The 12,761-nt window shown below is 39.6% G+C and overlaps 1 protein-coding gene across 2 annotated transcripts; it reads right to left on the reverse strand.

Annotated features, from left to right (window-relative positions):
- Positions 1-426: 426 nt before the first annotated feature.
- LOC111798290 (sister chromatid cohesion 1 protein 4) lies at positions 427-9,957 on the reverse strand. Of its 2 annotated transcripts, none has more exons than XM_023681350.2 (16): positions 9,125-9,957; positions 8,410-8,671; positions 8,205-8,302; positions 8,079-8,128; positions 7,860-7,909; positions 7,501-7,591; positions 6,901-7,222; positions 6,297-6,782; positions 5,725-6,177; positions 5,477-5,621; positions 5,102-5,238; positions 4,128-4,984; positions 3,963-3,996; positions 3,447-3,549; positions 2,279-2,408; positions 427-946 (listed from the first exon to the last, which is right to left on the reverse strand). In XM_023681350.2, exons 1-16 carry the CDS (start codon positions 9,246-9,248, stop codon positions 848-850), a joined length of 3,441 nt encoding a protein of 1,146 aa, XP_023537118.1. In that variant the 5' UTR covers positions 9,249-9,957; the 3' UTR covers positions 427-847. The 2 variants fall into 2 exon arrangements, with proteins under 2 accessions (XP_023537118.1, XP_023537120.1); XM_023681352.2 differs by having other exon boundaries at positions 6,297-6,686; positions 9,125-9,956.
- Positions 9,958-12,761: the final 2,804 nt, after the last annotated feature.

The raw sequence follows: 12,761 nt of genomic DNA on the forward strand, positions 1-12,761 counted from the left end.
AAACATTTGTAAAGATTCGTCCTATTTTTAACATTTTTCATGTAAAAGTAAAAGACACATGTACACGGAGTTGTTAAACCTTATTTCAACCACTCAAATCAGTCATAACATTCGCATAACATAGTTTTCTTAACCTCGGGTCAGCTAAAACGGCTCCTTCATAAACTCAACTTCGTAGATCTATTCTGTTAACAAACGGAGATTGTCTCTACCACAGACGCCTCTTTCAGGCCGTCAGGGCTAAAGCATATACATATGTGGCAGTTAGATACAAATTTCCAAGATATGCCGGAGATATTTGATTGATCTCGTGCGGTACTTTCCCGAGCACACCGCTCTACTTCCAAAGGCTATATTTCTCATATTTACAGTCCAAAACTTTTGAAGCATAGTCTATATATGATATCTAATAAACAAATCAGCATCTTGAATAACAGGAGACTATTTTTACAGATAATATATACATGAGTGTCTGTCATAATACAAAAGATGGTACAATAAACACATTAATACACGACCGTCCCCACTGGACTCAACTCGACTCGACTCGACCCGACCTGACTCGACCGCACGGTTAGACTCACTGGCCACTTACCGCTTACATAAAACGTCTAGCTTGAACAGAGCAATTATATATAAATAATAGTAACAAACAAAAGATTATTGTGTTGGGTAGAGATGAGGAGTTTCTGATGATGGGAACAGCTATATATTGACGTCCCGAGTGGAGCATCGGCCGAACTAACACCTACCGGAGCCATTTTGGTATTTGGGTTTTGATTTTCGGGTTTTCGGGTTTTCGGGTTTTCCTCCAGCTGTGTATCTCTCTGCCTTTTCCTAAAGTAAATCAGAAATTTGATTTCATGAGATTTATTCTTGGCTTTATACTAATGTTGTCAAAGGGTCTTTCCTGTTCTACATGGAGGTAATCCTTTGTCTTGAGAACCTGCAGAAATAGTGACGTTTGTGCATAAATGAACCAGCAAAATTAGCAGATGGCATGTATTCAGAAACACGAAAACTAGAAGATGTCGGTGAGTAGGTTACGAGAGTTTTGTAGGACGTAAACCGAGTCCAACCGGATATCATTCTTGGACACTGTCCAATACAAGCGTCACAGAGATAGGAACTAAATTGAAATATGTGGGCCTGAGAGAACGGGTAACGTTTGTGACATGTTCGAACGAATAACAAATTAGACACAGATGTCGTTCATTTGAACCCTAATTTCTTTACGTGTAAGATCTCGCATAGGTTGGGGAGGAGAACGAAACACCCTTTAAGGGTGTGGAAACGTCTCCCTAGTAGACGTGTTTTAAAATCTTTGAGGGTAAGCCCGAAAGGGGAAGCCCAAAGAGAACAATATCTGTTAGCAGTGGGTTTTAGCTATTATAAATGGTATCAAAGCCAGACACCGGGCAATGTGCCAGCGATGAGGCTGTTCCTCAAAGGGGGTAGACATGAGGCAGTGTGCCAGTAAGGACACTGGGCTCTGAATGGGATGGATTTGATGGGGGTCCCACATCGATTGGAGATAGGAACGAGTGTCAGCGAGGATGCTGGACCCCAAAGGGAGATGGATTGTAAGATCCCACATCGGTTGGGGAGGAGAACGAAACACCCTTTATAAGAGTGTGGAACCCTCTCCCTAGTAGACGCGTTTTAAAAACCTTGAGGGTAAGCCCAAAAGAGAGTCCAAAAAGGACAATATCGGCTAGCAGTGGGCTTCGGCTATTACAAATGGTATAAGAGCTAGACACCGGGTGATGTGCCAGCGAGGAGGCTGTTCCTCGAAGGGGGTAGACACGAGGCGGTGTGCCAGTAAGGACACTGGGCCTCCAAGGGGGTGAATTTGGTGGGGTCCACATCGATTGGAGAGTGGAACAAGTGCCAGCGAGGACGCTGGACCTTGAAGGGGGATGGATTGTAAGATCTCACATCGGTTGAGGAGGAGAACGAAACACCCTTTATAAGGGTGTGGAACCCTCTCCCTAGTAGACGCGTTTTAAAAACCTTGAGGGTATGCCCGAAAGGAAAACCCCAAAGAGGACAATATCTGCTAGCGGTGGGTTTGAGCTGTTACATTACGAGCTTTTTCTACTACTACAATGACATCAAGAGCCGAACACAACTAGGGTAGAAAGAACTAGTGGCAAGCAAACACGAACCTGGATAGCTAGCTATCGTTCGACAATGATACTCAGAAACCAAGACCATAGTTTGTAATCATACCTCGGTCCTAACAAGATATATTATATAAGGATTCGAAATGACGTACCAATGTCTCGAAAAACATTCTTGAAGCTTCCTTCCGAGTTTTGTTAACGAGTAAGTTATCCATGTAAAGGACCTTTCTCCCATGTACAGTGTCCCTATCAAAGAGATTTTGAAGGTACCTTGCAACCGCCCTGTAACAAGGAATAAAGGAATAAAAGAACATATAGATGAGAAGTATGTCTCCGATGAAAACATGTTCAGTAAAATTATGAAGGAAACCAAAAGGCGACTCCAGTAGTGGTTTTGGTTAGAAATGGTGTTAGATTCAACCTGTGAGATCTCACATTAGTTGTAGAGGAGAACGAAGCATTCCTTATAAGAGTGTGGAAACGTCTCCCTAGTAGACGCGTTTTAAAACCTTGAGGGAAAGCCCAAAGAGGAAAATATTTAATACCGGTGGGCTTGGGCTATTACAAATGATATTAGAGCCAGACACCGAGCAATGTGCCAGCGAGAACGTTGGGTCCCAAGGGGGGTGGAAGGTGAGATCCCACATTGGTTGGAGAAGAGAACGAAACATTTCTTATAAGGATGCGAAAACCTTTCCCTAGTAGACGTGTTTTAAAACCTTGACGGAAAACCCAAAGAGGCCAATATCTAACACCGGTGGGCTTGGGCTATTACAAATGGTATCAGAGCCAGACACTGGGCGGTGTGCTAGCGAGGACGTTGGGCCCCAAGGGGGGTGGATTGTGAGATCCCACATTGGTTGGAGAGGAGAACAAAACATTTCTTATAAGGATGCGAAAATCTCTCCCTCGTAGACGCGTTTTAAAACCTTGAGCAAAAGCCTACGAGGGAAAGCCCAAAGAAAACAATATCTAATACCGGAGGGCTTGGGCTATTACAAATGGTATCAGAGCCAGACACCGGGTGGTGTGCCAGCGAGAACGTTGGTGAGATCCCACGTTAGTTGGAGAGGAGAACAAAACATTCCTTATAAGGGTATGAAAACTCCTCCCTAATAGACACATTTTAAAACCTTGATGAGAAGCTCAAAAGAGAAAGCCCAAGGAGAACAATATCGGCTAGCGGTGGACTTGGGCTGTTACACAACCAAAAGCCTAGGTAAATTACTATCGAAGCGGTATTTGAATCGGTATTTGAGTGTGTTTTTTAACCAAGCATCAGAGTTACATAAGAAACAATATACAGAAATAAACACATGCCTGGTACGGGAAGACCATCCACTGTTTTCAAGAAAGCTAGGATCTGCTGCAAATTGCGTGTTGTCCTCGTCTTCTTCGGCCTCGTCATCTTCGTTCAAAAATTCTGGACGAAAAAAATATATATATCATCAGCAACATAAGAACGAAAGTCGCTCTTACGTGAATAAACAACTTGGCCCCTTGTTCGCTAAAAGAACACGGAATATGATGTGAGATCCCACATCGGTTGGGGAGGAGAACGAAACATTCTTTATAAGGGTGTGGAAACTTCTCCCTAGCAGACGCATTTTAAAAACTATGAACTTGGGCCGTTACATATGGTATCAAAGCTAGACACCGGCCGATGTGCCAGTGAGGAGACTAAGCCCCGAAGAAGGGTGGACACGAGGCGGTGTGCCAGCAAGGACGCTGGGCCCCGGAAGGGAAAGTCGAAAGAGGACAAGTTATTAAGGTGCTAATCAGACCACTGCTACTACACAATCAAGAAAGCCAAAATAAGCAACAAGAAACTCGAACCTATATCATTAGCCGCCGTAGCATCCTCGAAGTCCTGCACGACAAAGAAAACTTTAGACGCAAGGGAAGCAAAGAAGTACCGAAGTAAATAAACGGTACAACAAGAACCAACTTTTCTAAGATCCTTTCGTGTTTTAAATAGAACAAAAAGAAAGTTGAACGTACACCACGGTCTTCGGCTATAGTAGGATGGTCGAGGATAGTCATTTCCGTGTCCACGGTATTGAGCAAATCAGCTTCTTCATGATAGTCTGGATGTACAAATCCCGTAGAATATTGAGAATCCATCGGTGCTCCGTCGATTAAGCAAACAGACGCTGCATCCTTCTCGTCGCAAACGACGTCTGCTGTATTTACTCTATCCCCATCGATCTCCCCTAACTTAACATCTAAGACGCTTTCATCAGGTTTTTCACCATTTTCAGGAGTCAGATAATTCGATTCACCGTTTTCTCGAGGCGAGGTTACAAGGGAAACATTATGATCGTATTTTTCTTCATTAACATTATCTCTGATCTCGGTGCAATCATTAGCATTAACGTTGTCGAGACCTATATTCCCGGTATCCACCGTAAAAGCATCATCACCACCGTGCTGAGATTCCAATATTTTCTGCAAAGAAGCATTTGGATCATCATATTTATCCCCAATGACTAAGGAAGGTAATTCCAACTCGTGAATGTCGAAGCTATTAGCTGCATCAGCAACATTTCTGGGTTCCGGTCCAGCATTCTCAATTGTCGTCGCTTGCTGCTGCTCGTGAACGTCTAGATCAGGACACTCTAATGTTAACTCTTGAGCTGACTCAGTCTCGTTCTGCACAGTAGCCCGAGCAGGCTGAGATTGAAGATCATTTTTTCCAATGACTTCTTCAGGGGCTGTTTCTGTTGCACTTTCTTCAGTGGTATTCGGTCTAATAGCAGACTCGAAATCGTTTCCTGCCTCTGGATCCTTCTCGTAAACCCTGATTTCGTTAAGGTCAAATGCTTCGGCATGCAATGACGACAGTTCCTTGGAAATACCTAAAGCAAACCGAAAAGACCTTGCCATCAGAAGTTATTCACTTAACGCTCGAAAGGGGAGATAATTTAACGAATGCAAGCGACACGAAAATTTCATCTTCTAGCATAACAAAATACCTGAATATATGGATTCACTGAAAATTTCGTCTTCTAAGAATTGTCTCTGAATCATCGAAATTTCAGGACGAGTACAGGGTGCCTTTTTCCGAACACGACGTATGTCCTCCGTGCTTGTAAGTTGATGACGTATCGTGCTGAATAATAATAGTACATATGCCGTTAGTGTCTCAGCACTCAGCAGGAAAGAAGATCCATTTACTACAATGAAGGTGAGTTACGTCGTGACTTCAAAAAACGCTCATCGGTTAAAAGTCAGTCGAATAACGAACAAGAAACTATAAATTGACGGATTGTTTCGAACCCATAGAAAACGAACAACAATTTAAAGTAAAGTTAGACATAAAAAAAATTTAAAGATGCCTAGATACATACTCTCCATGCAAAACCATCATATCATCCATAAGCACCTTCTTCTTTGAGATGCCAACTCCAACCGTCGATCGTGGACGTTTCAAGGTTATGGTTTCATGCACGGGAGGTGACGGTTTCATTTTCAAAACCGACGATCGTCTTCCAACTAAAGCAACATAAAAACCTAGTCAGTGACATCGAGCCTACGAATCGAAAGTCAGAAATATCGGCACACTTTCTCAGAGATGTTAAAAGGAATGCAACAATACCTAAAATAGAAGATAACAAATCGTCGTCATCAGGAATGGATTCTGCAACTCTCTTAGATCGGTGCGCCCCAACGGACTCGGCTGAGTTCAAACTCTGTGCTGTTAAAGTACTTTCCGTGAAGCTTCGCTTCTTCCCCGACATAAGATTACTTCCAGAAACACCTCCGTCATCCTCGACCAAGTTTCCTTTGTCCAGTGAAGAATTCAATGATAAGTTGTCACCGTGTATTTCGGTAAGGCCCTCGGGTACAGAAAGCAACTTCTCGGGTGCAGGGAAATCTGAGGTGGGAGACCTATTTGAAACCTCTGTGCAAATATCATTAGACAATGCACAATCCAAACGTTTGTCCGAGTCCCTGAAACCAGCCTGCCCGTCTTCCAGAACTTCGGTATCGGCTTTCTCACTTATTTCCAAATTTTGTGTCGCAGCGTCAGTTGCTTGGCAGCTTTCACCTAGAATCACAAATGATTAATCGACTAATTTTCAAATTAACAATGTCCACGACACGAGCTCCAGAAAAAATAAGGTTCATTCAATAACCATTAAACAAAAGTAGCACGGACTTCAATACCTTCAAGAGATGGCTTAGTTACACGAGAATTGCATGACAGTAGCACGGACTTCTCCGTGGATGGAGTTTCTTCACCATTAAAAGAATTCCGAGTCTCGGTGTCCTTTGGCTCCCGAAATTCCTTGGATTCAGAATCGATAACCTCAGGCCTACCAGGAGATTCCTCTTGATATGTCATATCTCGAGCAACTTTTCCAGCTGAGAGCGCTTCACTCGAGTTGTCCATGGATTTTAAGGATGGTTGATCACCGATCGTACAACCCTCTGAGGCTAATGCATATGTGCTATCTGAAGGAGCTTTATGTCCCGTGTCCTCAAAATCAGGGGTGACACCGGAGCGACTAGGAGACATGGCCGTTGGGTCTAACGTAGCTCTGCTGCGATCACATTCTGCATCAACGGGATCAAGAAAGGTCATTTCAAGCTCATTGTTTATTACAACTCCACTGTTCATTTCTTCTCCTGTGCTTGAGCCATTTAATGCATCTGTAATCCATTTGAGCGTTTTACAGCAGAAGTTTTATCTTTTTGGTAAAAACAGCAAAGAACGGTTTTCGGGATTCCACGAAACAATCCATGCAAGCAAAAGTTAAACGGTAATTACCTCCTTTCATCTTTTCCATTGTCTCGTCGGCTGGCGAAGAAAACTGTTCGAGTTTTCCATCTTTGTTTTCCGGGTCACTAGAAAGATGGCCGTTCTCTTTAAGATGCATGGGTCTGGTAGTCTCACAATCCAAATCGTTATGGGAAGACCAATCCAAAACATCGGTAGGGCCGCCATTAATATCTGACTTCCTGGATTCGTTCATTTCAATCTCCACGGCTTTCGGTTCTGTACCCCGAACTTCCACTTTCAAAGAACCATCACTATCCTGAACACTAGCCAAGTTGTAATCATCGACTTGTCTCGCATTAGATGATGGATCCTGCATAATATACAATAACAATTCGTGGCCAACTCTTAACGACAATTTGTATAAATGCATTCCGTTGTTTACAAAAGATAGAGATATGATGTGCAACAGTTCAAGCCCATCGCTAGCAGATATCGTCCTCTTTGGGCTTTCCCTTTCGGGATTCCCCTCAAGGTTTTTAAAACGTGTCTGATAGGGAGAGCTTTCCACACCCTTATAAAGAATGTTTCGTTCTCCTCCCCAACCGATGTGGGATAGTCAATATTAACTCGAAATCCATCAACACGTACCTGCAGCGTATCAAAGGTTTCTAGGATTTCCTTCGTATTTTCATCCTTGTCTTTCAAGACGGTTGATGGAGAAAGTGCTCGAGGATCGTTACTACAATCACACATGCACACACACACACACAAAAAATAATTAGTTCATGGATCAACACGTAGACGGGAAACAGCCTAAAAAAACGGAAATGCTTCCAACAATACTTAAACAATGAGAAATTCAGTAAATCAGAAATCCTACACTTGTATAAAATATCTTTTTTTCCCGGAGAGGGACGGTATCATTCGATACACAATTCCATTTCTAAGAACCGGTATTACATAGAGCGGACAAGCTTTAAAATACCGAAGAGATATATAATGCTTACTCTGAAATCTCATCGTGATCCTTAACAATGATCTTTTCGACAAAGAGTTCCTGCTTGTCACCAGTAGGTGGGAAAGGGGGACACAAATTACGAACGGTTGGGAGGAAATATTAAACAAGAAAGCACGAAAATAAAATTAAAAAAAGAAATGAAAAAAAATTAAAAACCAACAAAAAAACTATAAACGACATTCATTTCTTTTTTCTTTTAATATGTTACCTCATCGAGATCTAAACCGATTTGTGAAGCATCTCCATCACCGAAACGCTCTGCATGGCCAAGAAGATTAAAATCTGTTTGATCCGAATAATTGCAGTTTACAAAAATGGAGCGAAGAATACTAACCATCCAAGCCAAATTGAGAAGTAGTGTAGACTACACCGTCCATAGTATCTTGAAGGGTAATTTGCTCCCGAGAACTAACGTGATGATCGACATAATTACTGCAGCAAAATTAGAGGTCATTCACCGAGCGGAAGTGCTACAATATGGGTCGGTTGCTATAGCTGCTGGTTTAACATAAAAATAACTAAAAAAACCTTGAACTAACCCCTGATAAAGTTCATTATCTGGAAGCTCAAAATCGTCAAGATCAAAAGTCTCGGGCAGAGTGATGGAATGATACGGAGCAGTCGATTCTTCGGGAGGTAAGTCAACATCAGTAGAACGGAACGCTTGCTTTACCTTAAGCAGAGCTTCACTACAATCGTCAAATAGGTAACCCACCTTTCTAGAATAGATCCTCACCACCCCAAGGAGAAGATGGCTGGACAATCGCAGCGCAATTGGCACGTCGGGGAAAAGAATTGAATCTGTTCCAAAGATTCATATCGTATGACATTAGAAATTATTGATTGCGATTAAACTTAGTCCCTTAGAGCCTTCAATAGCTTTTTAAAACATTGACGAACATTGCTGTAAGCTACAAAAACCTCAACTTAAAAGACGATACACGTTCTTAGAACGAGCATAATACCCAAGAAACGCATTAAGACTAAATAACAATCGATCCGTTCTTAACAAGAATATGTCTATTTACCCTTCCAACTTATAACAGTGCATCCTAAAATCACTAAATTCATCCCTTAAAAGAAGAGTACACACAGCTGAATACAACACGAATCATATTTTCAGTCAACAGCCGCCATGTGGGACTGTTCATGTATTGTTTTTCATAGTTTTGTCATATGTTCTAACTTCGATGTGTTTAAGGAAACGAAAAATGACAAAAACCAAGAACATAGAGCAAAAAGAAACCAACTAACCTACTGAGACACCGATATCAGTGTCTGCCACTTGATTTTTCCGCAGCTTCCTCTCCAAATGTGCCGCTATCCATATTGTCCCAAGCGGCCCTTTCTTGGCCAATATGAATTGAGAATAGAACATCTTTTCACTTCACCTCTGAAACCTTAAATTTAACGAAGAAACTGTTTCCCAAACCTTCTTCCTGATGTCGCAAAATCCCATTAAAGTCTCCAAACAACCCAAATTCTCAGACACGTTTGGGCCCCAAAATCATCTTCTCCACCATCAAAAACACTATAAACAACCAATTTGTCTAATTCACAACAGAAACCCTAATTTCACCGAAGAGAAAAAACCCCCCCAATTTCCACCTCTGAACACACAAATTTGGCAATTCCACCCAAATTTCACATACAAAACCCGACAACTACAAACCCCAGAACTAAAAACGACAAACAACCCAGATACCACAAACCCCAGAACTTCGAACCCACAAAAGAACAGACCCGAATTCCCAAAATCAAACACTTCGCACAGAAGCTCCGACACCAAAACCCCGACAACAAACGCCAAAAACAATGAGAACCCAGATAGAGCAAGAAATCCCAGGAAGCAAAATCGTCGAAGGAAGTCAAAAAATGAGGAAAAGGAGAAGTGGGTAAGAACCCAAGTGAGGAAACAAGCAATCTGGAGAGGAGAAGAGCGAGCGAACCGGATCGGACCGAGTTGACCCACAAATTGAAGTGAGAGAGCGAAGGAATCTGTGCGAAATTGAGAGAGAGAGAGAGAGAGAGGGGTGGGGGGTTGAAGAAACGGGCCTGGCTCGGAGCTTGGAGAATTTTGGAACAGTGGGAACAAAAAATAAACGCGGTTGAATGAACACAAAAGGGAGGTGTCATGATCACACGCGTCGAAGAGGCATTGGAGAGTGTGTTTTGAGTATGAGATTTGGGTTTTGGATGAAAAGTTTTCAAATTTTTGAACAAGCTTTGGGAAAGAGCCGTCTTGGTAAAGCTTGGATTTTCCTCAAAATTTATCCTACTTTTCTCATTCTTCCCCCCTCTGGGATTAAATATTTTTTAAAAAATTATAAATTAATATAAATATTCTTAATTTTTTTTAATATTTTAATATTATCCTTTAACTTTCAAAAAAAAATTAAATAAATACACGTTAATTACCCATGAATTGTCAAACAATTTTTTATTATAACTTTTGTCGATAACGAATTAACGATTGAGTTCTTACCCTTCTAATTTGCCGTAATGAAATAACAAAAAAAAAATTACAAAAGTCTAATTATTAAATATTTAAAAAATTATGTATTAATATAAATATTCATAAAAAAAAAATTTAATATTTCAATATTATCCCTAATCTTTTTTAAAAAAAATAATTAAAAAATACTGATTGACGTTAATATAAATATATATATAATTTTGGATAACTATTAGTATTTTCTTTAAGTGGGCATAGGAATTTGAATCTCATATTTAGAGATAATAAATACACGTTAATTACCGATGAGTTATGCTCACTTTGATATAGTAATTGTTTCTTATAACTTCTGTAAATAATAATTTAGTTCTTATATTTCTAATTTTGTCGTACTGAAATAACAAAAAAAAAATTATGAAGGTTTAATTATTGAATATTGTTCGGAGTGGTTAACTTAGTTTGGGCCTTTCGTGTAGTTCCTAAATTTGTCACGTAATAAAAATTAATACTTAATTTTAATAGAATCTTTCACGGTGAGAATTGTTACCTAACGAGTTGTAAACTTTGGAGTAAAATAGTATGCAGTTTAGCGAGCTTGGGCAAAATTGTTAGGATTCGGAATCCAGACTCAGTGCTTAATAGACTTGACATTCCTCTGTGACATGGTAACCATGCTCAAGATTCAGAATCCGGATTCAACACCTGATGACCTCCACATTCGTCTACGACGTGGCCACGTTACTTACTCCTCGTTTGTAACAGTGAAAACTATCCCACAAGAAGAAGAAGAAGAAAAAAAAAACTCGAAAAGTCACCATGACATGGAATTGCTCTAAGCAAAACACGGTTTAACGATGAAGTTTCTGTGATTGAATCACACCTTATTGGTATAGATATTGACTTTCAGTTCTTTCAAGTGTTTCTTAGTCGTTCTATCATCGTAATCATTTTCATTCGAATGTGGTCTCGATGCATTTATGTACTCCTCCTTTACTCGGGTATCATGATAAGATTGTTCCTCGACATCAGTATGCAGCCAAGATTATTCCTAAAAAATGGTTCGGCATGTATTTTGCCTCCCAATCCCTTTTTTTTTATTCGTTGCTAATTTCCTTTATCGTGCATGCATATAACGTCTTACCAAATTATCATCTATTAGTTCAATAAACTTATCACGTCAACATTGAAGTAGTAGGGTTAAAAATACACATATTTTTTACCTAATATTTTAAATTTTCTTTTTTATATATTTCATATAATAAGTCTTTTAATAAAATTTAAATTTGAGAAAAATAAAATTTGTGCGGTCGAGTTGGCAACCGTGGAACGTTATTTTAATGGGTCTATCTTCTAGATTAAATTATTTTCAAATAAGAAAATTTTGAATATTAAATTAAATATAAATTAATTGGTGAGCATATTTTTTTGTAATACATTTTTATAATTATTATTTTACAATATCATTTAGTGTGTAGTGTATTTTACTATACTTATTTTAATTTCAGCATGAAATAAATATTTCATTAAAGCTTTTAAATATTTTTTTATTAAAATTATGTCTTTTAAAATTTAAAATCCAAAATATATAGAAACATAAAATATATATCTATATCTATATATATATATATATATTTTTTTTTTTTTTTAATTTTCACTATAAACAAAAAATGTAAAAATATTTTTGATATTTATTGAATTTGCACATTATTTTACATTTATACCCTTGTATGCCAATGACTTTGAAAAATCCGAACTCAAAATATTTTTTGAAAATATAATTTTAATGAGCAATGAATAATGAATTATGATTTTTCTTATTAAAAACATATTATATATATATATATATATATATATATATATATATAGTCTAGGCACACCCCACACACAAGCACCGCCCAGCTCAGGGGGACTAGAAAACGCCTTTCGGTTTACCCCTGGCCCTTGCTGCCTTCCTTAACAAGTCCTCGAGCCTCCTTTGCACCGCCTTCCTCATAGAAGCCATCGGGTTGACCCCTCAGGCTGAATTCTATGGTCAAGAACGTTGTAATAAGAAATTGGCCATGAGAGACGCTTTTAAGTATTGCAAAAGAAAAAGCCTGCTGCTAGAGCTGAGCGGGGATGCGAGACTAGTTATCAAGTCAGAGAAACGCCTGGCTCGTAAGCTATCCCCCTTAAAAACCCATTACTTAATAAGATTTATTACGCACGATATGCCGACGACTTACTCCTGGGAATCATGGGTGTCGTAGAGCTTCTCATAGAAATACAAAAACGTATTGCCCACTTCCTACATTCCGGCCTGAACTTTTAGGTAGGCTTTGCAGGAACAACAAGAACTGCACGAAGTACGGTAGAATTCCCTAGTACAACCCTTTGGAAATTCCCTGGTTTCTTATATATATATTACTTTAAGTTATATAAGGGTAGTAATTTTTT

This window comes from Cucurbita pepo, chromosome 7 (assembly GCF_057944985.1).
Source record: "Cucurbita pepo subsp. pepo isolate OVF chromosome 7, ASM5794498v1, whole genome shotgun sequence".
NCBI lineage: Eukaryota > Viridiplantae > Streptophyta > Magnoliopsida > Cucurbitales > Cucurbitaceae > Cucurbita > Cucurbita pepo.

What these genes read in the sequence shown, in the direction of transcription:
- LOC111798290 (XM_023681350.2), bottom strand. Translation starts at nt 9,248, where the DNA reads ATGTTCTATTCTCAATTCATATTGGCCAAGAAAGGGCCGCTTGGGACA. An exon ending in TCGGTTTAGATCTCGATGAG is followed by an intron (nt 7,910 to 8,078) that starts GTAACATATTAA and finishes GGTGACAAGCAG; the next exon opens with GAACTCTTTGTCGAAAAGAT. An exon ending in TTTGTTATCTTCTATTTTAG is followed by an intron (nt 5,622 to 5,724) that starts GTATTGTTGCAT and finishes ATGTTGCTTTAG; the next exon opens with TTGGAAGACGATCGTCGGTT.